Raw genomic sequence first — 18,309 nt, forward strand, 5'->3', positions numbered from 1 at the left:
TGGCTCTGAAGCCATACACAGGCAGCCTGGACAGTAGTCAGGAGCTGTTCAACTATAGGCTGAGCAAGTGCAGAAAGTGGTAGAATGTGCATTTGGCCATTTAAAGGCGTGCTGGTGCACATTACTGACTCGCTCAGACCTCAGCCAAACGAATGCTCCACAATCTCTGTGAGAGTAAGGGGGGAGACATTTATGGCAGGGTGGGAGGCTGAGTCAAATCTCCTGGCTGCTGATTACATGCAGCCAGAACCCAGGGCAATTAGAAGAACACACCATGAATTGGTGCACATTAGAGAAGCTTTGAAAATGAGTTTCATCACAGGCCAGGCTACGGTGTGACTGCTGTTTGTTCCTCCGTGATGACTCCTCCCCCCCCCCCCCGATTGACTCATTCCCTGTAAGCAACCCACCTTCCCCCTTCGATTACAGCTTGCTTAAGGAAATAAAGTCATTATTGTTTAAAAATCATGTATTCTTTATTAAGTCTTTATAAAAAGAGGGAGAGAACTGACAAGGTATCCCGGGTGGGGTTTGGGAGGAGGATAGGAAAAGGCCTCTAAAAACATTTCCATGGAATGACAGCCTTTTGGTTGGGCTGTCCATGGGGCTGGAGTGGGCAGGTGCATGAAGCCTTCCCCCATGTGTTCTTGCATGTCTGGGTGAGGAAGATATGAACCTGGTGAGGGTGGTTACAGAGGGGCTGCAGCGGCACTCTGTGACCCTGCTGCTGTTCGTGAAGCTCCACCAGACATCGGAGGATGTCAGTTTGATCACTCAGCAGCCCCAGCGTTGCATCACGCCTCCTCTGATCTTCCTTCAGCCACCTCTCATCATGTTAGTCCCTCCTGGCTTCACATTCACTGGCATCTTTCCTGTAACTTGATACCACGTCCTTCCCCTCATTCAGATGAGCTCTTTCATTGCGGGTTACTTCCATGATTTCCGAGAACACTTCATCTCGTGTCTTTTTTTCCTCCGCCTTATCTGAGATGCCTTCAGGATGGAGTAGGGAGGCTTGAAAAATTTGCAGCTGCATGAGGGAGGTAAAAAAAGGGAGATAAGTATTTAAAAAGTACATTTTACAGAACAATGGTTATATTCTTTCACAGTGAACAACAACAACAACAACACTATTCACCTTACATAGCACAGGTGATTTCACTACAAGGTTGCATTTTGCATCTTAATATTGAGTGCCTGCGGCTCTGGTGTTAGAGATCTCACAGATGCAGATCTGGGCAGCAGAATTCAACTTGCATGCAGCCATGGTAAGCCATTGTCTTTCAGCTTCTGCAGCCTTCATATTCCAGCGCCCTCTTTTCCCAAATACCAAGCAAAGCTCGTTGAGTGCTGTGTCTTTCCTGTTAATGTGCAGCAGCAGAAACCAAACTCCCCCTCCATCCAGTTCTCTGGGATGATCGCTTTACCCCTAGCCCCACCACGTGGCTGGTATCATGGAAGATCCCTGCTAGCCAAATGCAAAAAAGCTCAGCGCCATTACCCCCCCCCATCCTCCCCCCGCTTGGCTACCTGCAAGGAAGGATTTCTTTTGAGCAACAGGCAAACAGGCCAGTAGGAATGGCCATCTCTGTCCCCTTAATTAAGTTCCTGACTTTCAGCCAGGTTATCATGAACGGTATCACTCTCCTGAGAATAACACAGCGAGATAAAGAATGGATGTTGCTTGAATGCCAGCAATCACTGGGACCATACGCAACTAGGCTTTGTCATGCAGCGATACCAGATTACTTGCTACATGCATGGCGTGGTCAAGTGTCCTACCTTGGAGGATGGAATAAGGCTGCACTGCCCAGAAACCTTCTGCAAAGGCTTTTGGAGTATCTCCAGGAGCGCTTCATGGAGATGTTCCTGGAGGATTTCTGCTCCATCCCCAGACATGTTAACAACTTTTCCAATAGTGTACTGGCTGTGAATGCATCCTAAGTCCTCAGGGCAAAATCAATCATTAAACGCTTGCTTTGAAACCACGTTTTATATTTACAAAGGTACACTCACCAGAGGTCGCTTCCATGGCTTCATTGTCTGGGCTACTGGCTTGGGAGGGCTGGGAGGATAATTCTGTCTGGGTGAGAAAAAGCTCCTGGCTGTTGGGGAGAACAGAGCCCTGTGTGGTCTCTGCAAGCTCATCCTCCTCTTCATCTTCCCTATCTGCAGAATCCTCTGGCATGGCTGAGATTACCACCCCTACCTCGGAATCCACGGACAGGGGTGGGGTAATGGTGGCAGACCCCCCTAGAATTGCATGCAGCTCAGCGTAGAAGTGGCATGTTTTCGGCCCTGCCCTGGACCTTTCCTTTGCTTCTTTGGTTTTCTGGTAGGCTTGGCTGAGCTCCTTAACTTTCACTCTGCACTGCACTGAGTCCCTAGTGTGGCCTCTCTCAAAGGTTTTTTCGTTTCGTCTTTTGGAACGCAGTTCTGTTAGCACAGAATCCTCTCCCCATATAGCGATCAGATCCAGTACCTCCTGTGCAGTCCATGCTGGAGCTCTTTTTCGATTCTCAGGAGACTGCATTGTTACCTGTGCTGATGAGCTTTGTGTGGTCACCTGTGATGGTGAGCTCTCCACGCTGGCCAAACAGGAAATGCAATTCAAAAGTTCACAGGGCTTTTCCTGTCTACCTGGCCAGTGCATCTGAGTTCAGATTGCTTTCCAGAGCTGTCACAGTGGTGTACTGTGGGATACTGCCCGGAGGCCAACACCATCAATTTGCGGCCACACTAACCCTAATCTGATATAGTAATACCGATTTCAGCGCTACTCCTCTCGTCGGGGAGGAGTACAGAAACCGGTTTGAAGAGCCCTTTATATTAATATAAAGGGCCTTGTTGTGTGGATGGGTGCAGCGTTAAAATCAGTTTACTGCTGCTAAAAATCGGTATAAACGCGTATTTGTACGGCACCTACCACAATGGAGCTCTGATCTAGATTGGGGCCTCTAGATGTTACAAGAGCGTCTAGTATCAGCTATCAGTGTACAGTTGGAATTCTGCAAACAAAACAAAACACTGGAATATCCTGAAGGATATTGAAGTGAGAGATGGACAGTAACTTATGACTGATAAATGTCTAATATATACTTAGAGCCTGGTCCCAAGCCCATGGAAGTCAATGGAAAGCCTTCCCATGGAGTTTCCCTTAGTGCCGTCAGAGTACAACTCTTACAAATACTGGCACTGAAGAAATATTGCTGTTATAACCTTTGCCTAATTGTAACATTGCATAGGACATCTTTCCCCACAAACAGCTTGTCAAAGAAAGTCTACTGGGTGATCACCTGTAATGCTGTCAAACTCAATTACTTCCAAATCTCCTTAAAACTAACTTGGTCATAATAGGGAGTGTTATTATAGAGTTAAAGGGGTCAGGGTAAGTACCAAGTGCTACTAAATCAATTTATTGAGCTCACATGAATGAAAGGGATACTAGCAGTAAGACAGGGTGTGTACATTATGGACTAGATTAAGCAAAGGCTCTCAGGTATCCTTGAGTAAGCCAGTAAATTGCAGCCTGTTGCTCATTCTTGAAAGCGAGGGTGCATAAACTCCCAACAGGCTGATATAGTAACTCTTGGTTAAATTCTTGTTACAGTTATTCTTATTGAAAGAAGAAATGATAGTTGCAACTTGTTGGAGAAACAGATTTTTTATTTAGGTTGGGTCCAGCAAATTAGATACTTTATTATTTTTAGCAATTGTGTGGAGGGAGAGAGCTAAACAGGCGTTTTTTTTGGTAAACAATTCAGCAAGCATTTGTACCTTTTGTTGTTACATATAATGAGCAACAGCTGTGTTTTGTTTATATATAGGTCATTTTGCTATTTTATTTTTATTTAGACTATAGTTTACATTTAACACAAGGTCGCAACAACTTCTCACACAGTTCTTCCCCCTTGCTTTGCACGGTCCTCGCTTCTACAAATCTTATGTTGTTAGGGTTACAGGTAACCTTTGACTCTTGCTTAAAGAAGAGACTGTTTACATTAAAATCCCCTTCAAATCCCTGTCAGTTCTTGCTCTACTTCCACACATCCCCCTTTTGTGCTTTTAGCACAACTAACATTTTTAAACCTTTATTTGCATTAAGCCTTGGATTTTAGATTAAATACTTTAATTTTAGGGGGTGTAATTGGATACAATGACAATGCATGATTAGCATGGACATGAAAGGTATTACTATTTTTTTTTACAACAAAAAATTTTTAAACTAAATAATAAAAGCAGTAACATTTTTACAGTAATATGATGGGGTTGCAGTACAGTTTTAGTTAAGCACAATATATTACTTAATATATTAAGTGGACACTTTATAAGCTATATGAAAGGCATTTTTAAAAATTCACTATATATTTTGAAGCAAATGGATTTGCTCTTGTAATTTGGAGAGTCTTTGAACCTTTGGTAGCAGCGAAAGCAAATTTTGAAACCAACTAGGTACTAAGGTAGTCCAGTTAAAAAGTGTTTGAACTTAAGGGCTAATTGTAGAATTTTATTTTCAGGCCAGTAGATACAATTGCCTGCAGCAGTGATGAGATTAAAATGTGTATTTTGCAAGAGTGGTGGCCTTAACATACACACAGCTATTATTAGCTTGGAAAAGCAGGTGTCCTGTCAAGGTAGTTTATTCCTTTTTTTTTTTTTTTTTTAGCAAATGTTATCAACAGTGACAACTTTTTTTGGCTTTAGTTTATGTACACGCTGAAGCTGTGTGGGGGGGGAGGGTTCTAATGGCCAAAATATTTGATTTTTTTATTTTTATTTAAATTTTGGGTGTTGTACTAGGAGCACTGACTAGAAATCAATTAGGTGATCTAATTTTTTAAAATGTTTTGGTGAATTATTCAATTTTACATGCACTTTTTTAATGGACCTGGCAGATTTGGTATGTGGGAGCCCACACCCCTCCTACCAGCCCATATGTTTAGATTTACCAAACCAGCACAAAACTTCTATATTACTATACAGGTTACTCAGAAGTCCAAACAATGCAGTTCCCTTAAAGTACCCAGCCTCAGGCCTCCATCCAGACACAGATCAGATGAGAATTACTGAAAATTCTATCATCTCATTGTATAAAAGAAAGGTTCTCCTGATCCCAAAGGACCAAGCCCCAGACCCAGGTCAAATTTTAACTTAGATCTTACCCAAAATACATACTTAGAGCCAATTCTTAAGTATCAGAGGGGTAGCCATGTTAGTCTGGATCTGTAAAAAGCGACAGAGTCCTGTGGCACCTTTAAGACTAACAGATGTATTGGAGCATAAGCTTTTGTCAGTGAATACCCGCTTCATTAGATGCATGTAATGGAAATTTCCAGGGGCAGGTATAACTATGCAGGCAAGAATCAGTCTGGAGATAACGAGATTAGTTCAATCAGGGAGGATGAGGCCCTGTTCTAGCAGTTGAGGTGTGAAAACAAAGGGAGGAGAAACTGCTTTTGTAGTTGGCAAGCCATTCACAATCTCTAATCCTGAGCTGATGGTGTCAAATTTGCAAATGAACTGAAGCTCAGTTTCTCTTTGAAGTCTGGTCCTGAAGCTTTTTTTGCTGTAAGATGGCTACCTTTAAATCTGCTAAAGTGTGGCCAGGGAAGTTGAAGTGTTCTCCTACAGGTTTTTGTATATTGCCATTCCTAATGTCTGACTTGTGTCCATCTATCCTTTTCTGTAGAGACTGTCCAGTTTGGCCGATGTACATAGCAAAGGGGCATTGCTGGCACATGTTGACATTGCCGTGTAGACATTCAGGCTTGCACTGGAGTTTGGGCTCAGACCCCAGGCTCCAGCCAGAGCATCTGCACTGCAATTTTACAGCCCCCCCTCCCACGAGTCTGAGCTCCACAAGCTTGTCTCAGCTGACCAGGGCTCTGAGCCTCAGTGTAGTGGTTTTTTGTTGTGTTTTCTTTTTTGTAAATCATGACATAGGCAGAGAGTTACAGGCCCGGGGTCGGCAACCTTTCAGAAGTGCTATGCTGAGTCTTCATTTATTATTTAAGGTTTTGCGTGCCAGTAATAAGTTAACATTTTTTTTAGAAGACCTAAGTATATTATAACTAAACTATTGTTGTATGTAAAGGAAACAAAGTTTTCAAAATGTTTAAGAAGCTTCATTTAAAATTAAAATGCTGATCTTATGCCACCGGCCTGCTCAGCCCGCTGCGGGCCTGGGGTTCCGTTCACCTAGGCTGGCAGCAGGCTGAGTGGGGCCTGCAGCTGGAACCCCGGCTAGTAAGGGTCTGGCACCAGAACCCCAGACCGGCAGTGGGATGAACGGGGCTGGTGGCAGGGACCCCAGACTGGTAGCGGGCTGAGCTGCTCAGCCCGCTACCAGTGTGGGGTTTCGTTCGCTGGCTCCTACCAGCCGGGGTCCTGGCTGCCAGCTCAACTTAGCTCACTGCTGGTCTGGGGTCATGGCCCTACCCACATATAGTCGGTACCTACCTTCTCCCTGGTTCTATCCCATTCTCTTCATTTCTCTCTGCACTGAGCTGAGGGTGGGGGTGCACTGAGTACAGGGCTGGGGGTGAAGGAGCAGGATGGGGGTTGGGGTGCAGGGTTTGGCTAGGAGCTAGAATGAGGAAGGGGGCTCAGGGTTTTGGCAGGAGGTTTAGGTGTGGAGCACTTACCTGGGCAGCTCCCATTTGGTGTGAGGGGTGGGAGTGGGAAGGGGTACAAGAGGGTGGAGTCAGGGCATGGAGTGGGGGCGGGGGTTTGGTATACTGGGAAAATTTATAATGACATTTCTTGGTAATGATTCACAAAGAAACTGGACTTTGAATGAAAGTTAAGGAGAGTTAATGTGATCTCCAAACTCCTCTGCCCTAGTAGATAAGGATGACATGTACAGACATACAAATGAAAGATTGCTAAATGGTAAAATTAAAAAAACTTTGTCAGCTATATTTTAAAGATTTGTAATTAGACAGTGAATCAGTGTAGAAGAAACATGAGCCAATGTGTTTTATTTTTAAAACAAAGTAGCTGATGGCTCAAATTTATGTTATGACTGAGTGTAACAGTGTGCTACAAGTTCTGAGGTAAAGACAAACTAACAAAGTCCTTTCTCTGGAAAGCCCCAAGGCAAGGGGGCATAAAATGACATGACAAACTGGAAAACCAACAGGAAAAATGCAGAATTTGGGTAAGTGAAGCATGCACGTGCAGAATCATGGAATCAGAACTGGAAGGGACCTCAAGAGGTCATCTAGTCCAGTCCCTTGCACTCAGGGCAGGAGTGAGTATTATCTAGAGCATCCCTGACAGGTGTTTGTCCAACCTGCTTTTAAAAATCCCCAATGATGGAGATTCCACAACTTGGCAATTTATTCCCATGCCTAACTATCCTGACAGTTAGGAAGTTGCTCCTAATGTCCAACCTAAACCTCCCTTGCTGCAATTTAAGCTCATTGCTTCTTGTCCTATCCGAGTGAATTTGATGTAAATCACCAGTCAGGAAGACTCACTTTAATCATGGTTTTCTACATAAAAGTGCATTCTTGTTGGCTGTTAGAACCTTATCCTTCACAACTTGGAGATGTGATCTTCTACAAATGTAACCTACTATACTTTTTTAAAAGAGTGGTTTTGAAAACTTTTCAAATTAGTTTTACTGCCATAGCAGAAAAAATTTGGTTATTTCATTTACCAAAGGTAATTGAAGCAGCTATTTATGAAGTCATTCGGAGATGAACTCCAATTCAATGGATCAATCAATATTTGGAGGATCCTTGCCATGCTGCTTTAGGAGGAGATCAGACAGATGTTTATTGTTTTAGTTAAATCCAGAATACTTAATGTGGTGGTTTTAGTTCTCTTCAAAAGCAAAACATAATATTTTAAACAAAAAAGCATGTCTCTCGCTTCTCACATTTATCTTTGTCCAGATCTATTCTGGCCCCCCACCCCAACAATCTTCTAGTCACTGAACTTTTTGAAACTTCACTTTTAGAGAAGTAAGGGATTGATGTGGTATACACGAATTGGCAGTGAGACAGTAGAGTTGGTCTGTTTTCTCACCTCTCTATATTTAAAAACAGTTTTTGCTGTTAACCTGTTAACTCTGGTGACAAAGCCAGTGTTTGAGAACTGCAAAACTAAGCATCTCTGAGGGTATCTTCTAAGACAGAGCAGTGAGTCCGTTGGGTAGATGGAAAGCTTAACTTAAATCTATACAGAAGCCTGTTGAACCCCATAAAATTGGGTCCCTAATTCATGAACTATTGGAACTCATTTACAAAATGTTTCTTAAACATTACATGAATATATTCTCATAACTATAGAATTAAAAAAGTTCTCTATTCCATGATGAGATCTTTGAGCTATAATTTATCTTAATTAAAACTTTTAGATTGCTTTTTTGAGGAAAACCTTTTTATAAAAAGCCAATTTTAATGATTTTTTACATTGATTTTTATCTACCTTGTGTCCTATCCTCAGAGGTTAAGAACAAATTTCCCCTCCTTCCAGCAACTTATGTCCCCTCTTCATCCATTTTTTCCAGATGATACAAACTCAATTTTTCCCTCATAGGTCATGTTTTCTAGACCTTAATCGTTTCTCTTTTCTGGATTTTCTCCACTTTGTCCATATTGTTCCTGAAATTTGGCACCCAGAATGGGACACAATACTCTGTGCTGATGAGGCCTCAACTGGAGTACAGTGGAAGAAATCCTTCTTGTGTCTTGCTTACAACACTCCTGCTAATACATCCCAGGATGATGGCTTTTTTTGCCACAGTGTTACACTGTTGACTCATTTAGCTTGTGAGCCACTATGACTCCCAGATCTTTCCATAGTATTCCTTTCTAGGCAGTCATTTCCCATTTTGTATGTGGGCAACTGATTGTTCCTACCAAAGTTGAGTACTGTGCATTTGTCCTTATTGAATCTCATCCTATTTACTTCAGGCCATTCTGAATTTTAATCCTATCCTCCGAAGTACTTGCAACCCCCCCTGCCCCTCCAAGCTTAGTATCAGCCACAAACTTTATAAGTGTACTCTCTGCCATTACCTAAATCATTGAAGATATTTAACAGAACCAGTCCTTATGGGACCCCACTTGTTATGCCCTTCCAGCATGACTGAAGCACTGATAACTACTCTGGGAATGATTTTCCAAGCCATTGTGCACCGACCTTTAGTAGCTCCATCTAGATTGGATTTCCCTAGTTTGAGAAACAAATATTGTTTATAATATACAAGTTACCCAAAACTCAAAGGATTGATGTATTGGAGAAGACACTGGACCTGAAACTAAAGAACAGGACTAGAGGACCAAGTGAGGTCACAACTATCATGGAAGGACTTCTTGGTGCCTCAGAGCATGGTAACATGGGCCTATTTACCAGTTCCATCTTGTCTCTTATTTGCCTAGAAGAAGAGTCCAGATGCTATCAGTGACAATAGTTGTCTGAAATTGTATAAAATAAGGTGAAAATTGATTCACCTTAAATGGAGTTCCCAGCTTTTACAGCCAACAGCAGTGAGCTAAATCACTCACGAAGACAGCTTTTACAAATACAGTTACTCAGTAAAAAGCTGGGGAGACTTTGGCAAACTAGTAAGGTACCCGAAACCACTATGGCTTATTGTTAAGTGGCCAGGTAGCAAACTCAGTTTGACCAAGGCAAAAAGGGCAGCTTGAGCCCCTGTCTTTCCTGATAAGAATTGCGTTGAAGTTGCTGATCCTGCTCTTTTAAAATGCATGTATGTGCCCCAGAAATGTCTATTGGGGTCTCAAGGCTGTGAACTCTGGGAAAACCCACATCTGGTTAAATCAATCAGAAGGAGCCTCTTGCTTGATCATCAAAACTGCTTACTTAACAAGGTTTCTTTAGGGGACACGTATAAAAAGGGGAAAAGCTTGAGACTAGCAGGGGACAGCCTGTTTGGGACTGGTCTCTCCCTCTGGATGCATGTTGTGTTCCCCACCGGCAGATGGAAGATTTGGCCACCAGAAGCCTGCTGCTGTGTCACTTGAAAGCCACACTCAGTTTTGGTAATTGAGGGTTGGGGTGTTTTACTAATCTTGTTGCGGATGTGTGTCTGTCTCTGTAACTGCTTGAGACTAAGTAAAGTTTAGCTTTAAGTGAAAGCACTCATGTTGTCCTCTGTGCCAGCCATCTATCGGCTGGACAGCCATGTCTCCCCTGATTTGTTTCCTGACACCTCTTTGCCCAAAGTGAGAGTTACCAAGAGCTTTGGGTTGAAAGAACCCTGAGTAACGGTAACGCCCCATGTTCCCATTTTCACCAGTAGTAGCATGTTGCATGGACCATATCAGAACAGCTTTCTGCCCTGTTAGTCACAGGTGACAATGCATCCTGGTCAGAGCAATCACCTGAGCCACTGACCACATCCAGGTGCAGATCAGTGTGTGGTTGGAGTACAGTCCTTTACGTCTTCTCCTGGAATGGCAGAAACAGTCACCTGTACCAGGAAAGGTCACTGAGCTGGAGCAGATTCCAGTCAAGGACCAGAATGAATCCAGCGCTGATTTTGTAAGCAAGTGGTTTCAGTGAGGTGAAACTTGAGTACGCAAGACAAGTCAGATTCCTGAAAGGGGTACGCCTCTTTGTTATGCTGTACAAAGCACATGGGATCTTCTAAGGGACAAGGGCAAATATGCCACATTTATGAAATTACAACTATTAGCATATGCTTTTTGGATACTGCCCCCTCATGCACACAAGTCCTGCGGATGGTCTTTATAGTTACTAGTCTGTAGTTGGAGTCAATCTAATGGCCAGTTAGATTGAGCACAAGTGAGGAACTGGGCTCTGTTGGTCACAGTCCAGTGCTCCGAGGCTTTGTGGGACTGAACCCAGAGTTGCATGGCAAAACACCCTCTTTATAGTTGTAAATTCCCATTTGAGTCCATGCATTTTGCAATGTCTCCCTGTAATCGTTAGTCCTTAAGTGGTGTTAAACTTGGGGTTTTCTGCTGTTATCATTTGATGGTCAGGCTTCACATTGTCATTGGATATTTGTTATCTCACCTTTTGAGGTGCCTGCCTCACCTCTGAGGTCATCAGTGCTGCTGTGTTGAGCATTGGATACAGTGGATGTTTTGTCTGTCTTCTGGTGTTTCCAAGTCTCTTCATGCCACCTTCTTTGACCATCTGCCTATAACAATGGCCTTCACACCTCCTCTTTTCCTGAGGCATGCATTCCTCATTCACATAAACAGTCTGTCACAGAAACCTTCAAAGGTCTACAGAGAGCAGTATTTTATATTCAGCAGAATACATTGTAACTTGAACTTTGCTAAATCTTATAACTGAAACAATTCACATTGGGGTTTCAGGTCCTGGACATTTCTCTAATCTATGTGTCATAGACACAGTACAAAGTCCTGTCTCTTACTAACTCAATTTTATAACAGGTCCTACAATTGGCATATGGTAAACAGGATCCTAGTCTCAGACAATCATTTTTTTGTTATTCAAAAAGGGTTGCTGGTAGAGTGGAAATCAAAGTTCACATCAGTTCTTATAGTACAATTATAAAATCCTGCTCCTACATCCTATTAACTATAAAGAGGTCTGAGCCTCAAATGATAAGCAATAGTCAGTTAATTGTACACACTATTAAGAGTGTTAACTTCCAACATTGTTGAATCCACAATATTGCTGTCTGGACAATTTTGAGTGGGAGCCCTTGGTGGCCACTCAAAATTGTGGCAAAGCAATAGAGGACTTTATTACCATAAATATGGTGCATTATTCTTCTCCCCTCCCTCTTTTTCATTGCTTCTCTACAATTCAGAAAAGTTTGACAGCCCACAAGTATAGCCTTGTGTACAATAAAAGTGCATCAAGTGAGGTCTTACATAAAAGCCAGAGATAGACATTTCTAAATATCAATGTATTAGCACCATTAGGAATGACGGATAATAATAGATATGCTTTATACTATTGACTTACAGCCATCTTTCTGTTGCCATCTTTCTGTTGCCAGTCTTAGATTTGTGAGCCCCACCTGTTCCCCCACAGGTGGGGACTTGCTTCCAATTAGTGGATTTCTTAGCCTAAATCTCTTCCTTATTTGCTGCTTAATTGGGCCTGCCTGGCCTAAGTCAATTCTCTGAGGTCCTGTGTGGGGAGTAAACCCCATCACAGGTGCAAAAAGACATTGGAGTTATCCATATTTAGGGGACTCAAGGACCTTTGTCTAAAAAAAAGGTGTCAGAACATAGGGTCCTTCAACCAAGGAGGTTGAGGTCTCTGGGAAGTGACTGCAGTTGAGAAACCTGCTTCGGGGAAGATTATAAATCGCTTAAGTTTGTCCTAGAAGCACATTTTTACTTTTGTTTGTCACCCTTTCTAGCTTTACTCCTCATATTTGGAGTCACTTAAACTTTTGACCTAGTCTTTAATGCACTTATTTACTATAAAGCAATTCAGTGCTGTGATTACATTTAGAGTTATTGTTAACCACAAATAATAAACTATTGCTACCATCTCTTTAAAGGAGCAGCAAGCTTAATTTCGGTGCATGTTCAAAGAGAAGGCAGGCCACTGCAAGGAAAAATCAAAATTTCTGGGGAACTGAGGGGTAGGGGTTTCTGTTGGTTAGTGGCAAGGCAAGGTTTGGACTCGCAGAGTCATGAAGAGTTTCCTAAGAGGACAAACAAGTACATAAGGGAGCTGTCACAGCTTAGCAGTGGCACAACTCACTTGCTGAGAGGGAGAGTGGTAACATACTAATTCACAATTCTGGGAACCTTGGCCGATTGTCACATTGGCAGCTGGTTTGGAAGAAATTCAGGTGGGTGTGTGAGTAAGTAATAAATTGGCCATGGAAGCTAGGGGGAGTCAGTGCCTCTGCAGGTCACTGGGAAAGTTAGTGGGTGCTCTGCACCCACTGGCAGCCAAGCTCCCCTCACCCCTGAGTGAGGCACATCCCCACTTTCCTCCCAGCACTTGCCATGAGTAACAAGCTCTGGAGGGCAGGGAAGAAGAGAGGGGAACACAGCATACTCAGGGGAAGAGGCAGGGCTAGGAAGGGGTAGAGGTAAGCACCCGTCAGCACCTCTGGTGACCTGCATGCTTGTTTGCTGGCCATTAGCCTCCAGGTTGCGAGCACAGCTTTTAAGGCCCCCAGAGGTGCAGGGCTAGGGTTACACAACCCCTTACTAGTCTGGGTTGAACCCTCAGATCATCATACCTCCACCTCCCCACCCATACCTCCTCCTGCTCTGGTGATCCATTCCAGATTTTAATACCTGGGGCATCTGAAGTACCATGCACAGTCTCCCTGGATGTGTCATGCATGGTTACATCTGATGCCACAGCATTGTCATACCCCAACCCCCTACCAGACTCATTCAACTTTTCCTCCTCCAGCCAGGCCCCACACTGGTCCATCCCAAAATGGTCCCCAAGCTAGATAGATATAAATAAAATCATTGGTTTCAGGGTAGCAGCCGTGGTAGTCTGTATCCGCAAAAAGAACAGGAGTACTTGTGGCACTTTAGAGTAACAAATTTATTTCAGCATGAGCTTTCGTGAGCTACAGCTCCATTCTTCGGATGCACAGAATGGAACACATAGACAGGAGATATTTACACATACAGAGAACATGAAGTGGAAGTATGCATTCCAACAGGAAGAGTCTAATCAATTGAGCTAGCTCAATTCCTATCTATGTGTTCCATTCTATGCATCCGAAGAATGGAGCTGTAGCTCAAGAAAGCTCATGCTGAAATAAATTTGTTAGTCTAAGGTGCCACAAGTATTCCTGTTCTTTTTAATAAAATCATTGACTTATAAACTGACAAACCAATATTATAGCTGAAGCTATGTCTCAAAAATAGAGATGAATAGTTGTGTCCCTGTACCCATGCATTTCTTGGCCAGCAGAAAGGCAGCAATGGCCCCAAGCCACAAAAAGGCTGTACTATTTTGGGATTAAGAGCATTAAGACCTTACACTGGGTTTACAGGGCAATCTTTTTGCTTGGCATGTCGAAGTGACCCATGATGAAATAAGGGTTTGGGTCACCTTTCCCACACTTAAAAGGTTATCATTAGACAAGGGGTATGACAAAAAGGACTAGGGCCAAGAGTGAGGAAAAAGGGGAGACCTACATTCTCTCAGTAGCCAGGGGTCATTTCACCCAAAAGTTACCTGAGACCTAAGACCAAGAAGCTACATTAGGGTGATTGTGGGTTGGCAGTGTCCCTCCCCTTCCAGATCAGTGGAAAGGGACTCCACCTCACTACACCCCTGGGACACCACCCCTTACCAGGAATGAGGGGTCAGGTCCTTAGGTGGGACAGTGCAATCCAACAGTCTCAAGGTGCCCAGGCCCTTAAGTAGTCTGGTATTTAGCATCCTGACTCCATCAGACAAATTCAGGCTTCTGAGCTTAAGGACTACAACCCCAGGGTGGGGAATAGCAGCAGGGCATAGGGGGACCTAGGCCCACCCTACTCCACAAGGTCCCAGCCCAGGACCCCAGCCCAGACAGTGTTCCATCACTGGTTCAGCAGGGAGCCAATCAAAACACACTGATCAGCAGCCACAGACCTGAACTATACTCCATTGTCCCTGGGCTACTTCCTACTCTCCCACCATAAGGTACCTGAAGCTCAGGGTCATCCTCTATCTTCTTAAGGTACACAGCAAGCACCAATCCCAGCAGTTTTTCTCCTAAGTTAGTCTCATCCTCAAGAAGGACACAATGCAGCTACAGACTCTAGAAACATGCAATCCCCTCCCTGGCTCAAACTGAGCTATACTAGTGGCTCTGCCTTTTATACTTCCTGCCCTACCCCCTTAGCTTCTTGCAAGAGGGGTGAGTCCAGCTTGGCTCCGCCCATCAGGGATCAGAGAGTGGTCCCTCCCCCTCCATCTATTGGGTGTCTGGGAAGTGGGCGGGCGATGCCCGCCCACTGCTAAAGGATCCCCCTCAGCCTAAAGGGAGGACCCACAGGACCACAGAACCCACTGATTCCGGGGGACAACCAATAAAAGAACAGGGACAGGAGTGAGGTCAAAGGGTCATAAGAAGGGAGCCTGACGGGGACACCGAGCAGAGAACCCCGGACAGCTCCCTCCCCCTCCAGCTAGGGTGACCAAACAGCAAATGTGAAAGATCGGGACAGAGGGTGGAGGGTAATAGGAGGCTATATAAGAAAATCAGGACTGTCCCTATAAAATTGGGATATCTGATCACCCTATCTCCAGCTCAGTGGGAGGCCACTCCATCTCAGGGGTGGGGACTGAACCCTTGTTGCAGGGAGAGGTCAATCACACAGGGCATTTAAAAGATTAGGTTCCAAAGGTTTGAAACAGAAAGAGACCTGAGCCCATATTTAAGCATGGTCCTTGAGCTACAGATATGTAATGGATACCCAAATCATTTTGTTTGGAGGCGAAGGACCTTGATCACTATTTACAGGGAGGTCCTTCTACTTGGCACTTCTAGGGGGCTTAAACTCACTGAAACAAGTGTTTAAGACCCAAGCCCTCGTTACAGGGGAGCGGGGGCATGCATGCAGTGTGTCTCCATCCTTTCTCCTGGGCTTTTTCTTCCCTTCTCTTTTCCTGCCATTTCTTTGGTGCTTCTGTGGTCTTGTCCCTTTTGTCTTTAGAGTTGCTAGAAAGAGAGCAAGAGAAAGAAGATTAGGTGTGGGCTGAGTGGATATCATGATTACAAGGTCAATGTAGATTAATCTGAGAAGCCTCTCCTGCCTCCTAGTCTTCTGTGTCTGTCTTTGTATCCCCAGGGAGCAAACTGGCTGGGGGTGAGGGAGCTGCTGGGCTGGAGATGGGCTCCTGCCATCTGCTTTGGGAGTAGAAACCCCCGAAGTTCCTGCAATACCTGCCTAGATGGGTTAACCTATTAAGTGTGAGGGCCTGAGACCACTGCACTCCTCTATTGTTCCCCACCCACTCCTCTCTGCCTGGGGCTCTCTGTGCCCCACTTCTTCCACCCCTCATGCTGGGACCCCCACCCACTCTGGGGAGCCCCTCCTCTGGCTTGGAGTCAGTTCCCCTCCCCCCACATCAGCGTGCTCTGATCCACTTCTCTGCCCTCTCCCACCCAGGGCTGGGAGCCAGTTCTCTCCACATCCCAGGCTGAGACCTCCACTCTTCCCAGCCCTATGCTCATTCCCCCAGTCCTCCGGCCCTCCCTTGGGACAGTGCCCCTGCCCCCGTGCTGGCCCCCGGCTACCTGTCATAGCTGCAGTGGCTCAGGATTGTGATCGTGGTGTCAGCACCGTCACCAATCAGCCAGAGGAAACCAGGGTCTCAGCACATTCTGGATGGGCTTCAGACCCTCACCCTGATTCAAGTCTCTCAGCACCATCATGTTCTGGGGGGACACAGAGAGAGACGAGAGCCTGGATGCTTGGTCTCATTCCCTACCACCCCCACTCCCAAGGTCTGGGAGCTGCAGAGCCCCTAAAGGAATCATCCCAGATGTCTGGGTCCCATTCCTTCTTCCCCTGGAGCTACAGAGCCCCTTCGTAGCTGTCCTAGATTCTGGATCACATTCACTCCCCACGGGGCTGGCAGCACTGTTGTCCCTCTCCCAGGAGAGCTGCCTTGGACACCTGAGTGGCTGGGTCTGTTTCCCTTGCTGCACCCCACAGCTCCCACCCCTGGCCTAGCAGCACTGTGGTTCTGCCATTGGGGCGTCCTCCCTGATGCCTGGGTCCCATTCCATCCCTGTGGGGCCTGGGCCTGGGAGAACATGGGGGGTGGTGTGTGTCAGAGAGATCGTAGTGAAGAGGGCATGGGAGGGGTCACAAAGGGTGGAGGGGAAAGGGGCCATGGGGGATTAGGGAGGATGAAGGGCTTGGCACAGTTGAGGAGAAAGAAACTGAGGGGGTTATAGTAGTGGAGGGGGCACTGGGGGTTTGGGGATACTAGGAGGAGAAGTAGTTAGGTGTGGGGGTCTGAGGAAGGGAGAAGGCACTTGGGCATTGCCAGGTGGGGTGGGGTGGGGTGGGAGAGCAGCAGAGGCACCAGGGGGCACTGAGGAAGGGGTCCCACTTGTGCTGGATGTCTGGAATCTGGCAGCAAAGGGCCTCTTGGCAAAATCCTCAGCTTTTCCGGCCTCCTCATACCCGAACTGGCACCACTTGGTGACCGACACCATGTCTGACCTTCCAGGAGAGCGGGGTCACAGCCAGCCCAGAGCATGACGGTCTGCATGGGTGTTAGCTCTGATCCAGCCCCAGGGCAGGGAGGCAGACTGGTTGGCTTGGGAGTGTGTGTGTGTGGGAGGGGTGGGGGTGGGAAAGGGGACATGGGGCCTTTCCTCTGTAGTGGACACCAGCTCCAATCCGGACCCCAAGCAGGGAGCCTGGCTCGCTCAATGGGAATGGGACACGGCACCCTGACACTGAGAGGTGCTTGGGAGTAAATTTACTTATATACAAAGATGATCTGCTCCTTGTAGGTCCTGTACCCAAGTCTCTGGCTCCCCAACTGGGCATAGTGACGGCACAGGTTGTACCTGCCTAGGGAAAGAGCTGTGAACGTCACCTCATTCAGCCCCTGCCTTTCCCTACCCAAGCCAGGGATAGCACCTTGCTCCCCTGCTCTCTAGATCACTAGCCCAGGGGTTCTCAAACTGGGGGTTGGGACCCCTCAGGGGATCACAGGGTTATTGTATGGGGGGGTTGTGAGCTGCCAGCCCCCACCCCAAACCCCGCTTTGCCTCCAGCATATATAATGGTGTTAAATATATAAAAAAGTGTTTTTAACTTATAAGGGGGTTAAACTCGGAGGCTTGCTAAGTGAAGGGGTCACCGGGACAAAAGTTTGAGACCCACTGCACGAGACCCATCCCCCTTTGAGAACCAGGGGTACAACCTGGACATCCTGGCGGGGCCCAGTACCCGCTCAGTTCCTTCACTAGGGCCAGGACAGCCTCTCCTGTGGTGTCTCCTTCCGGCTGCACCATGACAATGTCACAGAGCACCAGGCTCTGTAGAGACGCATGCTGAGCAGGGGGGCGTGGGCAGCCAGATACCACACTGGCTTCATCAGCACCTGCTTTCTGGGTAGAACCCATGACAGACCCACCCCCGTCCCTCATCCCTCCAGAGCCAGGCTGGTCCCTAAACACCCCCTTCCCCACCTCCCCCGTGGAGCCAGGCCGCACTCAGAACCATCCTAAAGCAAGTGCCTCAATCAGTGCTATTATCACCCGTTCATTGGTCACTTGGCCTCTCCAAAGCAGCATGCACTGAAGGCCCAGACCTTGAAGGTGGCCCGGGCAATGTGCATCCTAAACAAGAACAGGAGCAGGGTGGGAAAGTGTTAAAGGAG

At 46.0% G+C, this 18,309-nt stretch overlaps 1 protein-coding gene across 1 annotated transcript in view; it reads right to left on the bottom strand.

Moving 5' to 3' along the window:
• The window catches only part of LOC127044672 (1,5-anhydro-D-fructose reductase-like), a 68,675-nt gene extending 50,623 nt beyond the window's left edge, over nucleotides 1-18,052 (bottom strand). Inside the window, 3 exon segments of the mRNA XM_050939748.1 lie at nucleotides 15,501-15,622; nucleotides 17,026-17,138; nucleotides 17,877-18,052. Coding sequence (XP_050795705.1) covers nucleotides 15,501-15,622; nucleotides 17,026-17,138; nucleotides 17,877-18,052 — 411 coding nt within the window.
• Nucleotides 18,053-18,309: the final 257 nt, after the last annotated feature.

Source organism: Gopherus flavomarginatus, chromosome 2 (assembly GCF_025201925.1).
Source record: "Gopherus flavomarginatus isolate rGopFla2 chromosome 2, rGopFla2.mat.asm, whole genome shotgun sequence".
NCBI classification, from domain to species: Eukaryota; Metazoa; Chordata; order Testudines; family Testudinidae; genus Gopherus; species Gopherus flavomarginatus.